General features: G+C 50.9%; 1 protein-coding gene across 11 annotated transcripts in view; it reads left to right on the top strand.

Annotated features, from left to right (window-relative positions):
• The window catches only part of Rrbp1 (ribosome binding protein 1), a 72,094-nt gene extending 56,276 nt beyond the window's left edge, over positions 1-15,818 (top strand). For 5 of the 11 annotated variants that reach the window (XM_042666371.1, XM_042666370.1, XM_042666368.1 and 2 more), the window contains 16 exons: positions 1,349-1,518; positions 1,646-1,680; positions 4,997-5,087; positions 5,929-6,021; positions 7,865-7,957; positions 8,045-8,128; positions 8,271-8,360; positions 8,924-9,016; positions 9,393-9,464; positions 10,324-10,419; positions 11,030-11,113; positions 12,901-13,017; positions 13,671-13,754; positions 14,160-14,258; positions 14,652-14,795; positions 15,283-15,818. In XM_042666371.1, coding sequence (XP_042522305.1) covers positions 1,349-1,518; positions 1,646-1,680; positions 4,997-5,087; positions 5,929-6,021; positions 7,865-7,957; positions 8,045-8,128; positions 8,271-8,360; positions 8,924-9,016; positions 9,393-9,464; positions 10,324-10,419; positions 11,030-11,113; positions 12,901-13,017; positions 13,671-13,754; positions 14,160-14,258; positions 14,652-14,795; positions 15,283-15,318 — 1,481 coding nt within the window. In that variant the 3' untranslated portion in view covers positions 15,319-15,818. The remainder of the gene's footprint in view (positions 1-1,348; positions 1,519-1,645; positions 1,681-4,996; positions 5,088-5,928; positions 6,022-7,864; positions 7,958-8,044; positions 8,129-8,270; positions 8,361-8,923; positions 9,017-9,392; positions 9,465-10,323; positions 10,420-11,029; positions 11,114-12,900; positions 13,018-13,670; positions 13,755-14,159; positions 14,259-14,651; positions 14,796-15,282) is intronic. The other 6 variants (XM_042666367.1, XM_042666366.1, XM_042666364.1 and 3 more) reach the window with 4 other exon arrangements.

Below are 15,818 nucleotides of genomic sequence, written 5' to 3'. Positions count from 1 at the left end.
GACTAGCAGTGCCTCCCATAAGGTCAGAATCACAGCAGTGCTTTCTACCCAAAGACTTAAGCTGTGGAGGGACAGATAACTCTATGGAAGGATGGTAGGTGTGGCTTCCAGAGCCCCATGTTTTATTTTATAGCTCCTCAGCTCTGCTGCTGTGGCCAAATGTGGCAACAAACAATGTGGAATGAACCCTCATGGCTGTTCATGACTGTTTAAATGAAGCTTCATTTATTAAAAACAGGCAAGGAGAGGAGCAGCCTGTGGCCCATTTGCTGGTCCCTTCTCTAGAAGGCTAAGTGTGGCTTTAGTCATGGGAGGCTTCTCTGAAGTAGTAGAGAGGATCTCTTAAACCTAGATTCGAATGATGATGGGGTCAGGCCCAGATGGGAGCAAGTGCAGAGCTCTTGAGAAGTGAGTCAGCTTGAGCATGGTCTAAACAAGCAGTGAGGTAAACCAAATGCTAGAACTGAGAGGGCTGTGATTAGCATAGGGCCTAATGGGCAGGGGCTCCCCTTTCCTGTGAGGAGTAGTGTGACAGGAAGGTTTGGGGACCAGGGACAGAACAGTCTCACCTGCACTTCTGGATACTCTCGTCCTGGCTGGAGAACGGACAACAGGGACAGGAGTGGCCCGTAGAGAGCAAGGACAAGGTTCTGCAGTGGTCCAGCCCCAAGCCTCAGGGCTTGGTCCAAGAAGCTGTAGAGGTGGTAATGGGGACAAATTGGCAGAGATGACAAAGGGTGAGAGAAAACAGCAGCCAGGATGAGGACACCTGGGAGGTTGAAATCCTGATTGTGAGTTGCCTGGATACAGCTTCATTTAGAATTTGCAGGCAGCAGAGCCTGGGGTTATGAATAAGACTGGGCCTAGGGGAGAGTGTCACAGGTGCATACCTGAGCCACAAGCAAAGCTGTGGGACATCTAAAATCAACTGAAGAGGAGGGCATTTGGTGAAGAGAAAGGGGCTCAGGAAAGGTCCTGGGTAGGCTTGGTTGACTGGGTCCACATAGTTGCTTAAAGAGTCTCTGGCAACTTGCCCCTACTTACTCTTGGTCTCAGCTGATATGAGGCAGAATGAGCTAGAGAATGAATCTTTAGAAGCTTCAGCATATACCCAACTATAGATCTCCATCATTTTCTTATCAAGGGATCTGTGGGCATTTCATTTTACCTAATGATCCTCAAAAGTGCCATCGCCAGGATATGACTTAGCTTATATTACCCTCAGTACTCATGAGAAGCTCCATTGGCAAGAAGGGGTTCTAAAACCTCATGTGCCTGGGGAGAGGGGCAGCAGCTTGAGCTGTCCGCCCCAGGCCCTGACTTCTCTCTTACTTCCCTTTTGCAACAGAGCTGCACAGCAAATTACAGTCTTCCGAGGGAGAAGTGAAGAGCAAGTGTGAGGAGCTGAGTGATCTCCATGGGCAACTCAAGGAAGCCAGGGCAGAGAATTCACAACTCACAGAGAGGATCCGGTCCATCGAAGCCCTGCTAGAGGCGGGGCAAGCCCAGGATACCCAGGTCAGCCCCTTCCCAGGCTGACAGGAGGGGAGGGAGGACTCCATTGAGCAAAGGGCCTCTTGCCCTGACTAGTAGCTGCACAAGTGAGCCTCATGGAGACCAAGGAGATTTCTGTGTCTCGTTCCAGGCCATCCGAGCTGAGGCCGACCAGCAGCAGACCCGGTAAGCTGGCAAGGTGGAGGGCTGAGGGACTGCTGGGCTCCTGCCCACTCAGTTCAGCCTCAGCACAGAGTGACCCTGGGCCTCTGTGAGCTGGGACATTGATCTGGTTGCTTGAGTTCCCTGGAGGAAGATAACCTTTCAGAAGTCTCTGTCCTATTCCTCTGTCTCCCTAGTGACTTGGAGAAGAGGACAGGTCTGGGTTGGGGGAAGAATGCAGCCTTGCAACGAGTCCTGTTTTAGTCAGTTTTCTATCGCTATTTAACAGACTTTCTTTAGCTAGATATTCCGGGGGGGGAAAAGGATTTAGGGTGAGAAAGTTCCATGTATTTAGCTTGTGGTGAGAGCCTCATGGTGAATGGCCTAATGCTGTGTGCGAAGACGGGAGGTCACATGGCAAGACAGAAAACCAGGGACAGGGAGGGGCCAGGCTTACTCTTTTATAACAACTCACTCAGAGAAACCAACTTACTCAAAAAAAAAACCAAACCAGCATCATTTCCTCCTTGGGACAGCGCCCCCAGTGACTTAACTACTTCTGCCAGGCCTCACCATTTCTTTTTACTGCATGTGCCAGTAAATAGGGCTTGAATGCAGGGCCTGGGCATTGTCTCTCAGCTTTTTTTGCTCAAGGCTGTCATTTTACAAATTGAGCCACAGCCCTACTTCCAGCTTTTTGATGATTTAGTGGAGAGTCTCACAGACTTTCCCGCCTGGGCTGGATTTGAACCACATCCCTTAGATCTCAGCCTCCTGAGTAGCTAGGATTACAGGCGTGATCCACCAGGGCTTGACTCTGTCACTTCTTAATACTACCACATTGAGGAACTAATCTTCCAAAATGCTGAACCACTGAGGGAAAGAGAACGCCCAAAGCACAACAAGCTCTGTGCTCAGTCTCAAAAACCCAAACTCATTTGTGTGGAGGGTGGGAGCTACTTCAACTAGAGCAGATGTCCTGCCACTACTGTTCATCTTTCCCACTGGGGAAGGATTAGCTGGTCAAAGCTTCCTCTGTATTTCCAAAACAAAGGATTTTAGGGACTGAGGCCAGTAGTTCAAATTGGAAGTAGATAGATATGGTCAAGGCTTTCTGCTGCCACCCATATTTGGGATGTTGAAGCAGTTTAGCACTGACTTGATCATGCTATAGGGCTGTTTTTCCCTTGTCTGTGAGTTGACTTCACCACTGACTAGACATTGTTTTCTGTCAGTGTCAGCAGTCCTAGCACGAGGCCCTGTTCAGAGACTATTAGTTTGCTGTTACCTTAGCAACAGAGCTGACACCTGGGTGGGGTGGCTCAAGAGTCCAGAGTCCTTGTGATCATTACCTCTGAGGTAGATGTTCACTGATACTCACACCTCCTGGGTGTGTCCCAGCTACATGTCCCCAAAGCAGCTATGTTGGAGAGGATGTCTTCTATCCTGCTTATGTTTGGTTGTGTCCTAGGCTTTCAACAAACAAGGTTACTTATTCTGGCCATCATTGATGAAGAGTTGTTTATCTTCCCATATGCTTCTCAGCAAATTTTTCTCCTCAGACCACAGCTAGTATCCCCTGGCACCCATTGGGATCTGTGGTTTGGAGACCAGAGGAGGAAACCAGAACTCTCCTCCTTTCCCAGAAGGTGTGGATGTTCATATTTATGAGGGAAAAGAGGCTGAATTCATTTGCTTAATTTTATCTTTCTCTTGCATTTTAAGATTAGACTTTGAAACTGGGCGTGGTGGTGCATACCTGTTGATTCAACTCTTGAGAGGCCAACAAAAGTTCTGAGCCACATAAGACCCTGCATTAAAGAGCAAAGATTAGATTCTTGCACCACACAGCAGATTACTAGCATAATAATTTACATAGCAAATAGGATTGATTTTAATTTTTTGTATCATGCAAAAATATCTGGCAGGAACTGGCTTATATCCTTTTCTGTTTATCTTTTAAGTTGTCTAGACTAGACCACCCTGTTCAGATAGAGAGGAATGGATGATTGAGGTCAGTTCTGTAACTTGGGAGTGACTCCTGGTGTGGGGTGTGGACTATTGTCAGTGTGTTCTTGCCACTGACACATAGACTCCTTCAGGTCTTATTCTGGAGACACTCTGGGGTTGTACACTCCGGAGGTGGCTTGCTGGAGGAGGCTCTTGATTTGAGGGAGATCTTAGGGGTTCTTCCCGCAGAGCTTTGAAGGTAGGGTGAAGGTACCTGTGGTCCTGAAACCAATCAATGTTCAAGCAGTCGGCTAGGGTTTTCAATGAGGGCCACTGAATTCAGGATAAAAATATGAAGCTTGCTCAAGAGTGCTGGTGGCTTACTCCTGTATCCTAACTACCCAGTAGACTGAGATCTGAGGATCTCACTTCAAAACCAGACTGAGGAGGAAGGTCTGTGAGATGCTTATCTCCAGTTAGCCACTAAAAAATGGGAAGTGAACTTGGAGTTCAAATGGTACATTGAGCAAAAAAGCTCAAGGATAGCACCCAGGCCCTGAGTTCACGTGTGTACGTGTGTGTGTGCATGTGTGCGCATAGACACAGACGTGCTGTGCCAGGCTGGAGTCCATCATCAAGGTGGTAAGGATGGCCACCTTGATTGCTAGGCCTGACATTATGGTCAATTAGTGTGCAATAGAAAGGTGGTTTTCAAAAAGGCTTTGACCATGGCTTCCCAGGAGAAACAAGTACATCAGGTCCCCATCTGGCTAGCAGTAGTAGCAGAGCCTTCCTTTACCCGGCTAGTGGCAGCTCCCCCTCATGGGTCTTCTTCCTGAATCTGGGTGACGCTTGGGATTGCTTATTCAAGCCACCATTGGCTACTTCTGGATTTTAGGTTTCATACATCTTCGGACTTCCCTGTCTGTCTTCTAAATCTGAATGCAGAAGGGGGCATGTTAAAGTGTCCATTGGAAATGTTCCAGTTTTCGTACCAGCATCAACCACTCACTGCTCGATGGTGGGGTAGACAAAGCCCAGTGGGTTAGTCCAGATAGGACTAACACTTCACTAATCCCTCAATGGCAGGGGGTTCTCTTGGCTAAGTCCTCAGATCCCAGGAGAGAAGCCTTTGGGTTTCAGAATTAGAAGTTAGTGGCCTCTTGGGAACACGCAAGAGCAGTGGTGCCCTGAGTCCCAGTGAATGAGATGGCAGCATGATTCTTCAGTTGGGGTATCTTCCTAGAAAGCAAAGCCTGGGACAGATGCAGCTGTGGGGAATGGGGAACTCCTTGCAGTGTGAAGTCTCAGGCAGGGCTTGGTGCCCTGGGCAGATGAAGGAGTCCTTTTTGAAATAGAGCCAAGGCTATGACCTTACTATATCCCCCAGACTCAAGGAGCTGGAGTCCCAGGTGTTGTGTCTGGAGAAGGAGGCTGCGGAACTCAAGGAGGCCATGGAGCAGCAGAAAGGGAAGAACAATGTGAGTGATACCACTGAGCTGGGGTGGGAAGAATAGGGTAGGAACAGAGTGAGCTATCAGGGAAGATCTTGAGGACAGGGACCCTGCTATGGAGCCTGCCCCAGATTATCAGATAAAAAGAGGGCCCGGCTTGTTTGCCATACTCTTCCCTTCCTGCCTTGTTTGCTATGGGCTCCCCTCCCTCCTCCAGCCTCGTCCCTCTCCTGCAGACCACTAGTGGCTCCAGTGCACATTGTCCTTGGGGCAGCTTACATCATGCCTCCAAGCATGGTACCATTCCTGGGGGACACAGTGTGCCAGTTGGCCTGGTCTGTGACATGTGGTTACTCTAAGCATGTGAGTATAGGCTCATGCCGGAGAAGGGCCTGGAGGAACTGGACAGGTGACACACTGTCCCTCTCTGTGGAGGCTGGATTGGCCTTGGCCCATCCTCTTCACCTGCCCTGTGACACAGCCAGGGCTTGCTGGCTGCTTCCCTGTAAAGGCAGAAACTTCCCCGGGAGCTTTCCAGGGCCAGAGCCTGTTGGGAGTCCATGCTTGCTGTTCAGCTGCAGGACCCATTTTTTCTCTGAGGATAGAGCCTGAAAAGGTGTTCTCTCTTTCCTCTTGTGCTTTGGCCAGTCCCACATCAGGCTATAGCTCTTTACCTTTGTGTTGAGTGCTGCCCAGGAGAGACCACATGTATGCAGGTCAAGGAAAAGACATTTTTGTCTCTGACCAGAGTAGTGTCAGGGAGGTTCTGGGTCCCACACTTGTTGATAGCAGCTGAGGAGTGTATAGGGGCCCTGTCTGCAATTGGATCCATATGGGCCATTGATATTTCCCTTTTCTCCCCACCCAGGACCTGCGAGAGAAGAACTGGAAGGCAATGGAGGCCCTGGCCTCATCTGAGAGGGCCTGTGAGGAGAAACTACGCTCTCTGACCCAAGCCAAGGTTAGAGCCCTGGCCAGCCTCAGACTGGCACCAATTAGTAGCACCTGCTTGGAAACAGAAAAGACAGCCCTGGCCTCAGAGCATCTCATACATCCACATGGAAATGCTCAGGGCTCAGCATAGTGTTCCCTGGTGCCTGTTTTCTCCTTTCTTTTCTCTCCTGCTTTCCTTCTTTTCTTTCATTTTTCCATGAAATGGAGGAGAGAAGTGTGTGCCCAGGTTTTCTCAGCTGCCCCTGTGTCATAGGAGTAGAAAATGAGTGCAGCCTCAGCTTTGGAGGCTAAAAGGCCAGCCTTCCCGGAGCATGGTGAGCCCAGGGTCAGTTTTGTGTTGTTTTATTCTTGAGGTAATTTGAATGATCATGTTTCCCCTTTGGGCCCTCTGAAATCATTGCTCAGTAGGGGTTCTGCAAGTGATGTTTACAGGACAGCTCAGAGAGCAGGACATCTTTACCAGTGAGCATTTGGGGACTGAAGTGTTTGTGACTCTCATGTGGCATTCTAGGCTTCTGGGATAGCTGGGAGCCACTGTGCAAGTGCTGACCAGGAGCCATGGTCAGCAGCTAGCACCTTCGCCCCTTCTTATCACTCGTTTCGCTCCATTGTGAAAGGTCATTCCCTCCCAGCCTTATTTAGTGGAAGGAATTTCTGTCCTGATGTGGTGAGCTTTGCAGTGGCCCAGTGATCCTCTTGACTCATGAGAATATCCTATGAAGAGCTGGAGATAAGGCAAGAAGAAAGGCTAGCCTTCCACTGTGTGTTAGGGCTGGATTTAATTAGATCTCTATGATTTGTCATCCAAGGGCCTTTGACTCCCATGACTAGAAGGCCTGAGTGGCATCAGAGTCAGAAGTCACAGGTCCTCCGCACACTCAGAGGTCCTGATATGCTCTGTGGGTCACTGGGGGAGGCTCTGCTTCTTAGGTATGAGTCCAAGCCAGGGGTCCTGTGGTCAGGCCAGGTCCATTGTCAGACATACTCCACATAGAATGTTCCAGCTAATGTTCAGTAGTGCCACACTCCCAATAGCTCTATTCCAGTTCCTGATGCCACCCTAAGGTCTCAGGCTGTGCCCTGGGTGAGGCCTGGCTGACAGTGGCTTCCATCTGCTGATGGGAGCTTATTAGATGAAACTTCGTTTTAGGCAAAGTCTCCCTCAGCCATCTCACAAGGTGGAGTGGGTGGGGCGTTCTGGGGTCCTCTGCTTTGCCTAACGGCTCCTTTAGCCCTTCTTGACTGCTTTTCTTTCGTCATGCTTTTGGTGGAGGACACTGGGTTGTTCTTCAAGGAGGTGCAGTACAGGAAGTCAGGCCTGGCAGGACATAGGGAATAGTCAAGCTTTGGAGCGGCATGACCCCAAACAACTTCCCCTGTGTTGTCTGAGTCCGTTTTCTTCCTCTGCCAAGTGGAAATTTGATGCTCCCTCCCTCCAGGGTGGCTGGAGATGAGTCTTCCCAGCTGCTATTCCCATTTGGCAGTGGCTGTAACCAGAGTGGGTGCTGGGGGTGTGGGGTGGGGTACTCTGCCTCTTTGCTTTCAAAATAGTGAAAGCCTCTTCTGCCCAGCTTCTTGCTCTAGCTCCACCCACCTGCTTGGCCCCTACATGTGTGGCCCTGTCAGCTGGCTTGGACAGACAGAAAGAGCTGGGAAAGTGAGAGCTGCTAGAGCCCCAGTTGTTGACGGGAGGTATAAGGCAACTTGCACCTACCACCCAGGACTAAGACCAACCCTACATAGCCCTACCCCACCAGACTGGCTTCTGCTTTGGTTCTTGTCCTTCCCGTGAAGAGTCCTTCCTGGGAGAGAGGTAAATGCCACCCTCTTCCTCTTCTTCACCCCTACAGGAGGAATCAGAAAAGCAGCTCCATCTGACTGAGACCCAGACTAGGGAGGCCTTGCTGGCTCTGCTCCCGGAGCTCTCCATCTCAGCACACCAGGTAGGAGGCAGGGCGGCTCCCCAGGATCCCAAGGCCCCGCCGGAGCAACTCAAGCCCCACTGTGATCACTGTGTATGTTCCTTACAGAATTACGGCGAGTGGCTGCAGGAACTCAAGGAGAAGGGCTCCGAGCTGCTGAAGAAGCCGTTGGCTGCCACAGAACCCTCCTCGGTACGTGAGGCTGCTGGGCAGGGGCCTCGGGCAGGGTGAGCCCTGCACCAAGCTCTCCTTTTCCTAGGAGTGAGGGTACCCACAGTTGTTTCAGCAGGTAGCCGAGGAAAGACTAACCAGACGTGTCCTTCTCTGCCCTCAGGACCTGGCCTCCAAGTTGAGGGAAGCTGAGGAGACCCAGAGCACCCTGCAAGCTGAGTGTGACCAGTACCGTACCATCCTGGCAGAGACGGTCAGCAGTCAGAGATGGGCATTTGTGAACACTGGCTGGGCTTCCCCAGGGGCTGCCATGAAGGAGAGCTGTAGGAGATAAGGCAGGAGATAGTGAGGAATCTCAGCAAAGCTTGCTAACTCTGGGTAGTTTGAGGCAGATTACGTCCCCTGACTGGGCCCCTATTTCTTTAGTTGGATGGTAAGGGGATGGATAGCTTCTCTGATCTTCATTATTTCTGAGCTGAAGAGAAGGCTAAGTTGAAAGTTTATCCTGGTGTCTTACACTGGGGAGAGCCTGGTTACATATGATAAGGAATGATGTGACAAGCAGCCACGAATCAGGCTTGCCTTGGGGTCAGCTTTTGTGTAAAAGTCTTATAGTGATGGAAGTCCTAATGGCCTCATGTGGGTCACACTCCTTTCCCGGCATGGCTCTACATCTAGCACTTGCACAGTGGCCAGATTCTCAGAGCAGGGAGGTGCCAGCAGGTCGCCACGAGGAGCCATGGGGAAGATGCAGTGTGTGATTGTGGAGCTTCTGAGGAAAGAGAGGGTCCATCTCAGTGCTTCTCTAACTCCTAGGAGGGCATGCTCAAAGACCTGCAGAAGAGTGTTGAGGAAGAGGAACAGGTGTGGAAAGCCAAAGTAGGCGCTGCAGAGGAAGAACTCCAGAAGGTATGACAGTTGTGCATACTTCCCCAGGGCTGGCAGAGGCATTGCTGTGGGACACAGAGAAGCCAAACGGACTGTGCTATAAGTACACAGTTGGCTCCAAATTCTACAAAGTCCAGGAGGTTGATGGACAGATGATCTGTCACCTAGGAATCTTGGGTACCATGATTGGTGTTTTGTGGGGGGATGTCCTATAAATCACACTTGTACAATGATAGCTCACTGATCACTAGAGACTCCTCCTCCCATCTCCATTGGAAGAGGCTGCCAAGGTGCCTGGCTCTGCCTGGAGGGGTTGGGTATCCACAGCTGCTTGAATCATCCCAAGATGATTCCCCCAGATCCACATGTCTGACAAGGCCTTTCCCTTGCTTGGTAGTCACGGGTCACAGTGAAACATCTCGAAGACACTGTAGAGAAGCTAAAAGGAGAACTTGAAAACTCAGATCAGGTATGTGGGGGTTGTGCTGAAAGCTGCTTTCTTTTGTCTGTGAGCCTCTTTGAAAGTAACATTACATGGGGGTGCTGGTGGCTCATGCCTGTAATCCTATCTGAGGAACGCGGTTCAAAGCCAGCCCAAGCAGAAAAGTCCCAGTGATAACTCTTATCTCCAACTAAACAGGATTTGGCGCTGTGGGTCAAGTGGTAGAGTACTAGCCTTGAGCACAAAGAAGCTGAAGGACAGTGCCCAGGCCCCGAGTTCAAGCCCCACACTGACCCCTGTCCTCCCCCACCCCCCCCCCAAAAAAAAAGTAACCTTACTCTGACTACTTGAGTCATTTTTTCCCTTTATGGACCATGTCTGAAGAGAAGCTTTTTTCTCCTGAGCAAAGATCTTGTCCTGTTTTCCCTGAATGTAGCATTTGCTACGTCAGTGGCCTGAGACAGCATGAGCCTCTGCAGAATTGCCTATCCCTCTTCAGAATCAGGCTGTGTTTGAGGGGAACTGCTTCTCTTCCAGACACTACAGTGTGCCCCAGCTTTTCAGAGAGTATCTCTGGTACCTGTTTTTGCAAGTACACTTAAGAGCTGCCTTTTCTACAACTCCTCAGGTTTGAGGACATAGCAGGACCCAGCAGTACCAGAGTTTGGGTGCCATCTTCAGTAAGGAGATCTCTTGTCAGGGATTTGTTAGTTATTGGCCTTGGGTTATTCAGTAGCTGAGTGCTCTAGAGCCCTAGCTCGCTAATCCTGGGCCAGCCAGTCTTGACGCTTGTCACTGTACTCCCTGTTGTTAATGCTCCTCTACACGTGTGTGTGTGTGTGTGTGTGTGTGTGTGTGTGTACACCCATGATTTTTCATTATTCAGGTGCGGGAGCATACCTCACTACTGGAGGCAGAGCTGGAGAAGCACATGGCAGCTGCTAGCGCTGAGTGCCAGAACTATGCCAAGGAAGTGGCAGGGGTAAGTCCACCTACCTCAGGAACTCTTGTCCTTGCCCCATATAGCCCCTGACCAGCAGAGCTGGATTTTCTCCAAGGTAGCTCTTTAAAGGACACTGACTTGTCAATGTGAGCAGTGAAGTCTGTTTTCAGGCTTTTTACTTAGAGTCCTGCAGACACTTCACTGAACTGACCTGTCTCAGCAGGTTTCAAAAGGGCAACTCCATGAGTAGGCAGGAGCAGTACTGGTGAGCCTGGCCTGCCCGGGCAGCATTTTACATTCTAGGTTGCCCCCTCAGCAAGGGACGCAGCCTGGCTTGCAGATCCCATTTCTGGGAGGAAACGGATTTAAATCTGTTCCTGTCTTCTAACCATTCAGAAGCAGAAAGCATAAATTCAGTTCTTCCTGCCTTAATCACAAATTTCTGGCCTTTTGCTAGTGAGAAATAACGTACAGTATTTAGGAAGGTTTGACATGGATGTACATAGTCTTCACTGGGGAAATGCTTGCTAGAGGAAGCTCTGTCTGCTCGTGTAATTGTCAGTATTGGAGGTGAATGAACACGTTGAAGCTTATGTTTAGCTGCAAACTCACTGGAACTGGTATTTTCTTCTCTCCTTTTCCACCCAAGTTGAGGCAACTTTTATTAGAATCTCAGTCTCAGTTGGAAGCAGCCAAGAGTGAAGCCCAGAAACAAAGCAGCGAGCTCGCCCTGGTAGGTAGACTTGGTGTCCCTGACAGGGGAGTGTGATGTGGGACTGTGTGTGAGATGAAGTTGCTCGTTGTTTGGATATTCACTCAAAGATTCCACTGTCACCATTAGTCTATGTATGACTGACTCCATGGGGCCTCTTGCATGTTTACCCCAAGTTCTGAGCTGGTCTGTGGCTGCAGTACCAGAATGCTCCATCTCTATTTCCCTCTTCTGGCAGCCTGGTCTCTTGCACAAAGCAGTGGGAAGAGCTGTGGGGGTAGGCATACCTCGTGAACCCATCTCATCTCCTATGAGCATTGGGAATGTGGTGTGACTCCTGGCACCAGATAGCCTAGGGGTCCTTCTTAGCCTGGCCACCCATTACCCTGTGGCTCTTGGCAAGTCCTTGCTTTCTGTGGGTTCTCCTTAGCTCAGTAATGGCTCAGATCCCTACCACAGGCTTGTGGGCCTGTGCCACAGTAGCCTAATGTCAGGCACTGGGTGCAGAGATGAAGCCCTATTCACTGATAGGAAGAACCCTGCTGTGCAGGTGGCCTGAGTCCTGTTTGGCTTGCTTGGTTTTCAGCCATGTTTCTGAGCCCACGCCCTAGCTGCTTGGCCAGTTCAGCCCCTCCTTATTCATAGACTACACCTGTTGGAACAGGACTGCATGCAGCAGTCTGCCCAGCCACTGCAGTGTTCTCTCTGATTTGCAGTCTTTTTAGAATGTCGAGGTTGCTGGGTGCTAGTGGCTCATGCCTGCAGTTTTAACTACTCAGAAGGCTGAGATCTGAGGACTGCAGTTTGAAGCCAGCTAGGGCAGGAAAGTCTTAATACTTTTATCTCCAATTAACCACCAAAAAGCTAGAAGTGGAGCTGTGTGGCTTAAGTGGTAGAGAGCCTTGAGCACAAAAGCTCAGGTACAGCACCCAGACCCTGAGCTCAAGCCCCGGATTAGCAAAACAACAAAAAATAACTTTGAGGTGATTGTCAGCATTTAGAAATTAGAAGGCTTTGAGTTACAATGTATTGACTTTTAAGAGACCTGTCTGGTTTGATGGGCTAGCATATTCCCAGCATCCTGGATCCCATGCCAGAGGTGGGTTTTTAGCCTGGATTTCAGGCTACTTCTCTCAGCCCTTGGCTGTGCCAGATCCGGAGGATAGGCCAGGAAGAGGGTGCACTCTAGGTGGGAGTGCATGCAGAGCAAATCCCCCACAGGTTCGTGCTGTTGGACTTTTGGGAGCTGTTAGGGTGGCCCCGAGCACCCTGCCTCTTGAATGGAACCTGAAACTATGTTCCATGGAGTATTTGTGCCTTAGAACTTTTCCAAAGCTCCCATGATGGCCTTGCTGCCCATCAAATGGGATCTGGGAACCTCTGGGCCACTTCATGTAGTCACTTGTCCCCGCAGTAGAACTGAGGAAGGGGGACTATATTAGGCAAAAAACTGTCTTTTGACCCTAGAGTGCTTTTGAGAGACCACATACTTGAAGGAGAACTCAGGGTTCAGGCAGCAGCATCTCTGCCCCTAGGTGGGATCCCTTTACTTTCAGGAATCCTCCTGCTACTTCACTTTAAGCACATCCATCTGGCTGGCCAGAGGCTTGATGTCAAGGCCTGTGTTCGGCTCAGATTTTGGCCCTTATCTCTGCCACCCTATGCAGGGATGAGGACTTGGGTGTAGGTCACCTGTAGGGGCCTTGGTAGTGGAGAGCAGCTGTAGTTCTGAGGTGGGTGGGGATGTATGTACGAGGCCTCCTACATCTGCATTTTTATTTGCACAAACCTGCCCCTCCCTGTTTCAGGTCAGGCAGCAGTTGAGTGAGATGAAGAGCCACGTAGAGGATGGTGGCGTGGCTGGGTCCCCGGCTATCCCCTCAGAAGTTCCCCCAGCCGAGCAGGACCCTATGAAGGTTAGGGTGGTGAGCTGGTACTTAGGCTTTTACTAACTGCCCCAGGTGGAGCTGTGTGGCTCTTCTGGCCCTACTGCTACTCTTTCCACCTGCGTGGCCTACTAAGGGCTGAGAAAGATGCAGAGCGAAGGGCAGGTGACCAAGCAGAGGCAGTGGGGGAGTGGGAGGTGCTGGTTCTTACAGAATGAGGGTGGCTGCAGTTTGAAGTCTGTGCCTGCTGAGCTGAGCGAGCAGCCTTTGGTTGTGTCCGCAGCCACAGAACGCTACTCCTGTTAAAATCCTTGCTGGGACATTTATTAGCAAGACATCTGCTCTACAGAGTTTAGAGCAAGGAACAGCTGCCAAAAGCTACCGCCAGAATGCAGGGGTGCCTGGGACAGCCTCATGCTCTGAAGCATCTTTCTTGTCCTAGGGTCTTGTTAGAAGCTTCCAGGGTCACGAAGGTCCCCTTGGCATCTTTCCAACCTACCAGCTTCTCTAGTAGGGCTGGAGCACTGTCTTTCCAAAGGAAGAGTACTGGGAACAACTCATTGGGGTGATGGGGGAAGAGGGAACCCTGGAAAGTAGCTAGAAGGTGGGGCCAGTTGTTTCAATCTGCTCCAGGTCCTTAAGGACCCAAGAGAGTACTAGATTCTCAAGTTGTTTATTGTGTCTCCACACAGCTGAACACACAGCTGGAACACACAGAAGCCATCTTGGAGGACGAGCAGACGCGGAGGCAGCAGCTCACAGCCGAGTTTGAGGAGGTCAGGCTCTGCCCATCGGCCCTCAGCCCATCACCTTTCAAGCTCAGTCTCCATGGAGTTAGTGGGTCATATCTGCCCCCACCACACACTTGCTCTAATCCTCTTGTTAACCTCCAGGAGTGGCTAGAAGCTAACCAATGACCGGCTTTCATCATACTGGGACTAGGAGCGGTAGTAGGGCATAGGTGGGCATAGGGTGGAGACAACTAACAGCAGGCACCTCATGGGTAGTCAGCATGCTGCGGTCAGGATCCTGCAGGACTCCTTGTCAGTGTAGGGTCTGGCTGGCTTGGGCTGTTGCCCATTAGACTTGGGATGGTTCCCCAATGCCTAGGCAGGCCTCAGCTGGGCTGGACAGCTGGTCCACTTGTAGGGTGTCTCATCCAGACCCTCCCCTCTGATAAGGCTCAGGCCACAGCGTGTCGATTACAAGAAGAATTGGAGAAGCTCCGAGCTGCTGGCCCCCTGGAGTCTTCAGGAACAGAAGAGGTCACACAGCTGAAGGTAGAGGATGAGCCTGGGGCACTTACTCAAGACTGTGGTCACTCTTAGCCTTGGATGTGGGGCAGTTAGTGGAAACCCATTCCTAGCCCAGGCACTGACTTTCCTCCTTGGCAGCCAAAGGGAATGAGTTGTCACATGGCAGTTGCTGCTCAGCACAGAGCAAATTGTTTTGGTTGGGCTAAGCCAGAGAGTTGTCTTGGCAGCACTGGTAGACAACAGGGCACAGGTAGTCAGCCCATGAAGTTCTCTGCTCCTCCCAGTTGACAGTGTGTCTGAGAGAGAGCAGAAGACCTCTTCTTTGTGTGCCTGGAAGAAAGATGCCTGGGTGTGGGGGCCCCATTTGCACAGGGGGAGGGGGCTACCTGCTGATCCCTTTCAACCCTTAACTCTCAGGAGAGACTAGAAAAAGAGAAGAAGTTAACCAGTGACCTAGGACGAGCCGCCACCAAACTGCAGGAGCTTCTGAAGACAACCCAGGAGCAATTGTCCAAAGAGAAGGACACAGTGAAGAAGCTGCAGGAACAGTTGGATAAGACAGTGAGTCTGCATGTTGTACTGCCTGGGGTTTGGCTCATGGAGGTGGGCAGAAGTCAGCTGCTAGTAGGGACCAGAGGAGGTGCTTAGAGGGGCTTTGGGAAGTAGGCCAAGAGAGGGAAACTGGAGTGGAGATGATGGAGATGGAGACTAATATGGTAGCATGGGCGCTAGCTAGTACACAGGCTCCTGCACCCAGGGAAACATGGTTCCTCAGCAAGAGGTCTTCATGGCCAGCTTAGTCCTCATCTTGCAAGGACCCCTCCTCAAGCCAGCCCCCTTCCTGCAGGACCACACATGCCCACTCACACTCCTGTATTCTTGGGTCTCTCCCATTCCACCCTCTGTCCCCAAGTCCAGACACACCTGTGGATTGATACAGCCAGCCTGGGTTTGCTTTCTCTCAAGAGCCTGGACCTGGTATAGGGTGAGTGGCTGTGCCTGGGCTCCTTGCCAGTCCTTCCCCTCAAGTGTCTGTTTTTGTTTGCAGGAGGATGGCAGCTCAAAGGAAGGCACCTCTGTCTGAGTCTCTGTGGAAACTTCAACTTACCAAAATGCCTTACACATTCCTTACAAATAGAACAACCAATACAGCGTCATCCAGGCCCAAGTTCCAGTAGCCCTGAGAAGCCATTAGAGACGAGAGTCTCTTAGAACAGAAAAAAAATACTCCAGACCCTCCAGTCTGTAAAAAACTTGTCACACTTGATAAACACTATTCCTGGGAGCAGCCCTGGACCACCTCGAGCGGACGCCAAAGCCTCATCGACTCTGCCAGGCCAGGGTGTTCTGGGAGGCCGGGACAGTAAGGGGGGAGCTATGTCAATCAGTGCAATTGCCATGTATTTCACAGTGGGGTGGGGGGCCGGGAAGTGGCCAGACTGGGTGGTGAGTTCTCAGAGGCTGCAGAGCAGACTGGAGGGCTAGAGCCCTTATCAGCAAGGCAACAGTCCCTCACCCCTGGAGTTGCCAAGAACTGATGTGACCTGGATGTTAATGCCATTAAAACCAACTTGTTGCCCGGCA

The sequence above is a fragment of the Dipodomys spectabilis genome, unplaced genomic scaffold, assembly GCF_019054845.1.
Source record: "Dipodomys spectabilis isolate Male_0828 unplaced genomic scaffold, ASM1905484v1 ptg000365l, whole genome shotgun sequence".
Taxonomy (NCBI): domain Eukaryota; kingdom Metazoa; phylum Chordata; class Mammalia; order Rodentia; family Heteromyidae; genus Dipodomys; species Dipodomys spectabilis.
Note: the sequence above shows the minus strand (reverse complement) of the source record. Positions and strands in the feature narration are given on the sequence as shown.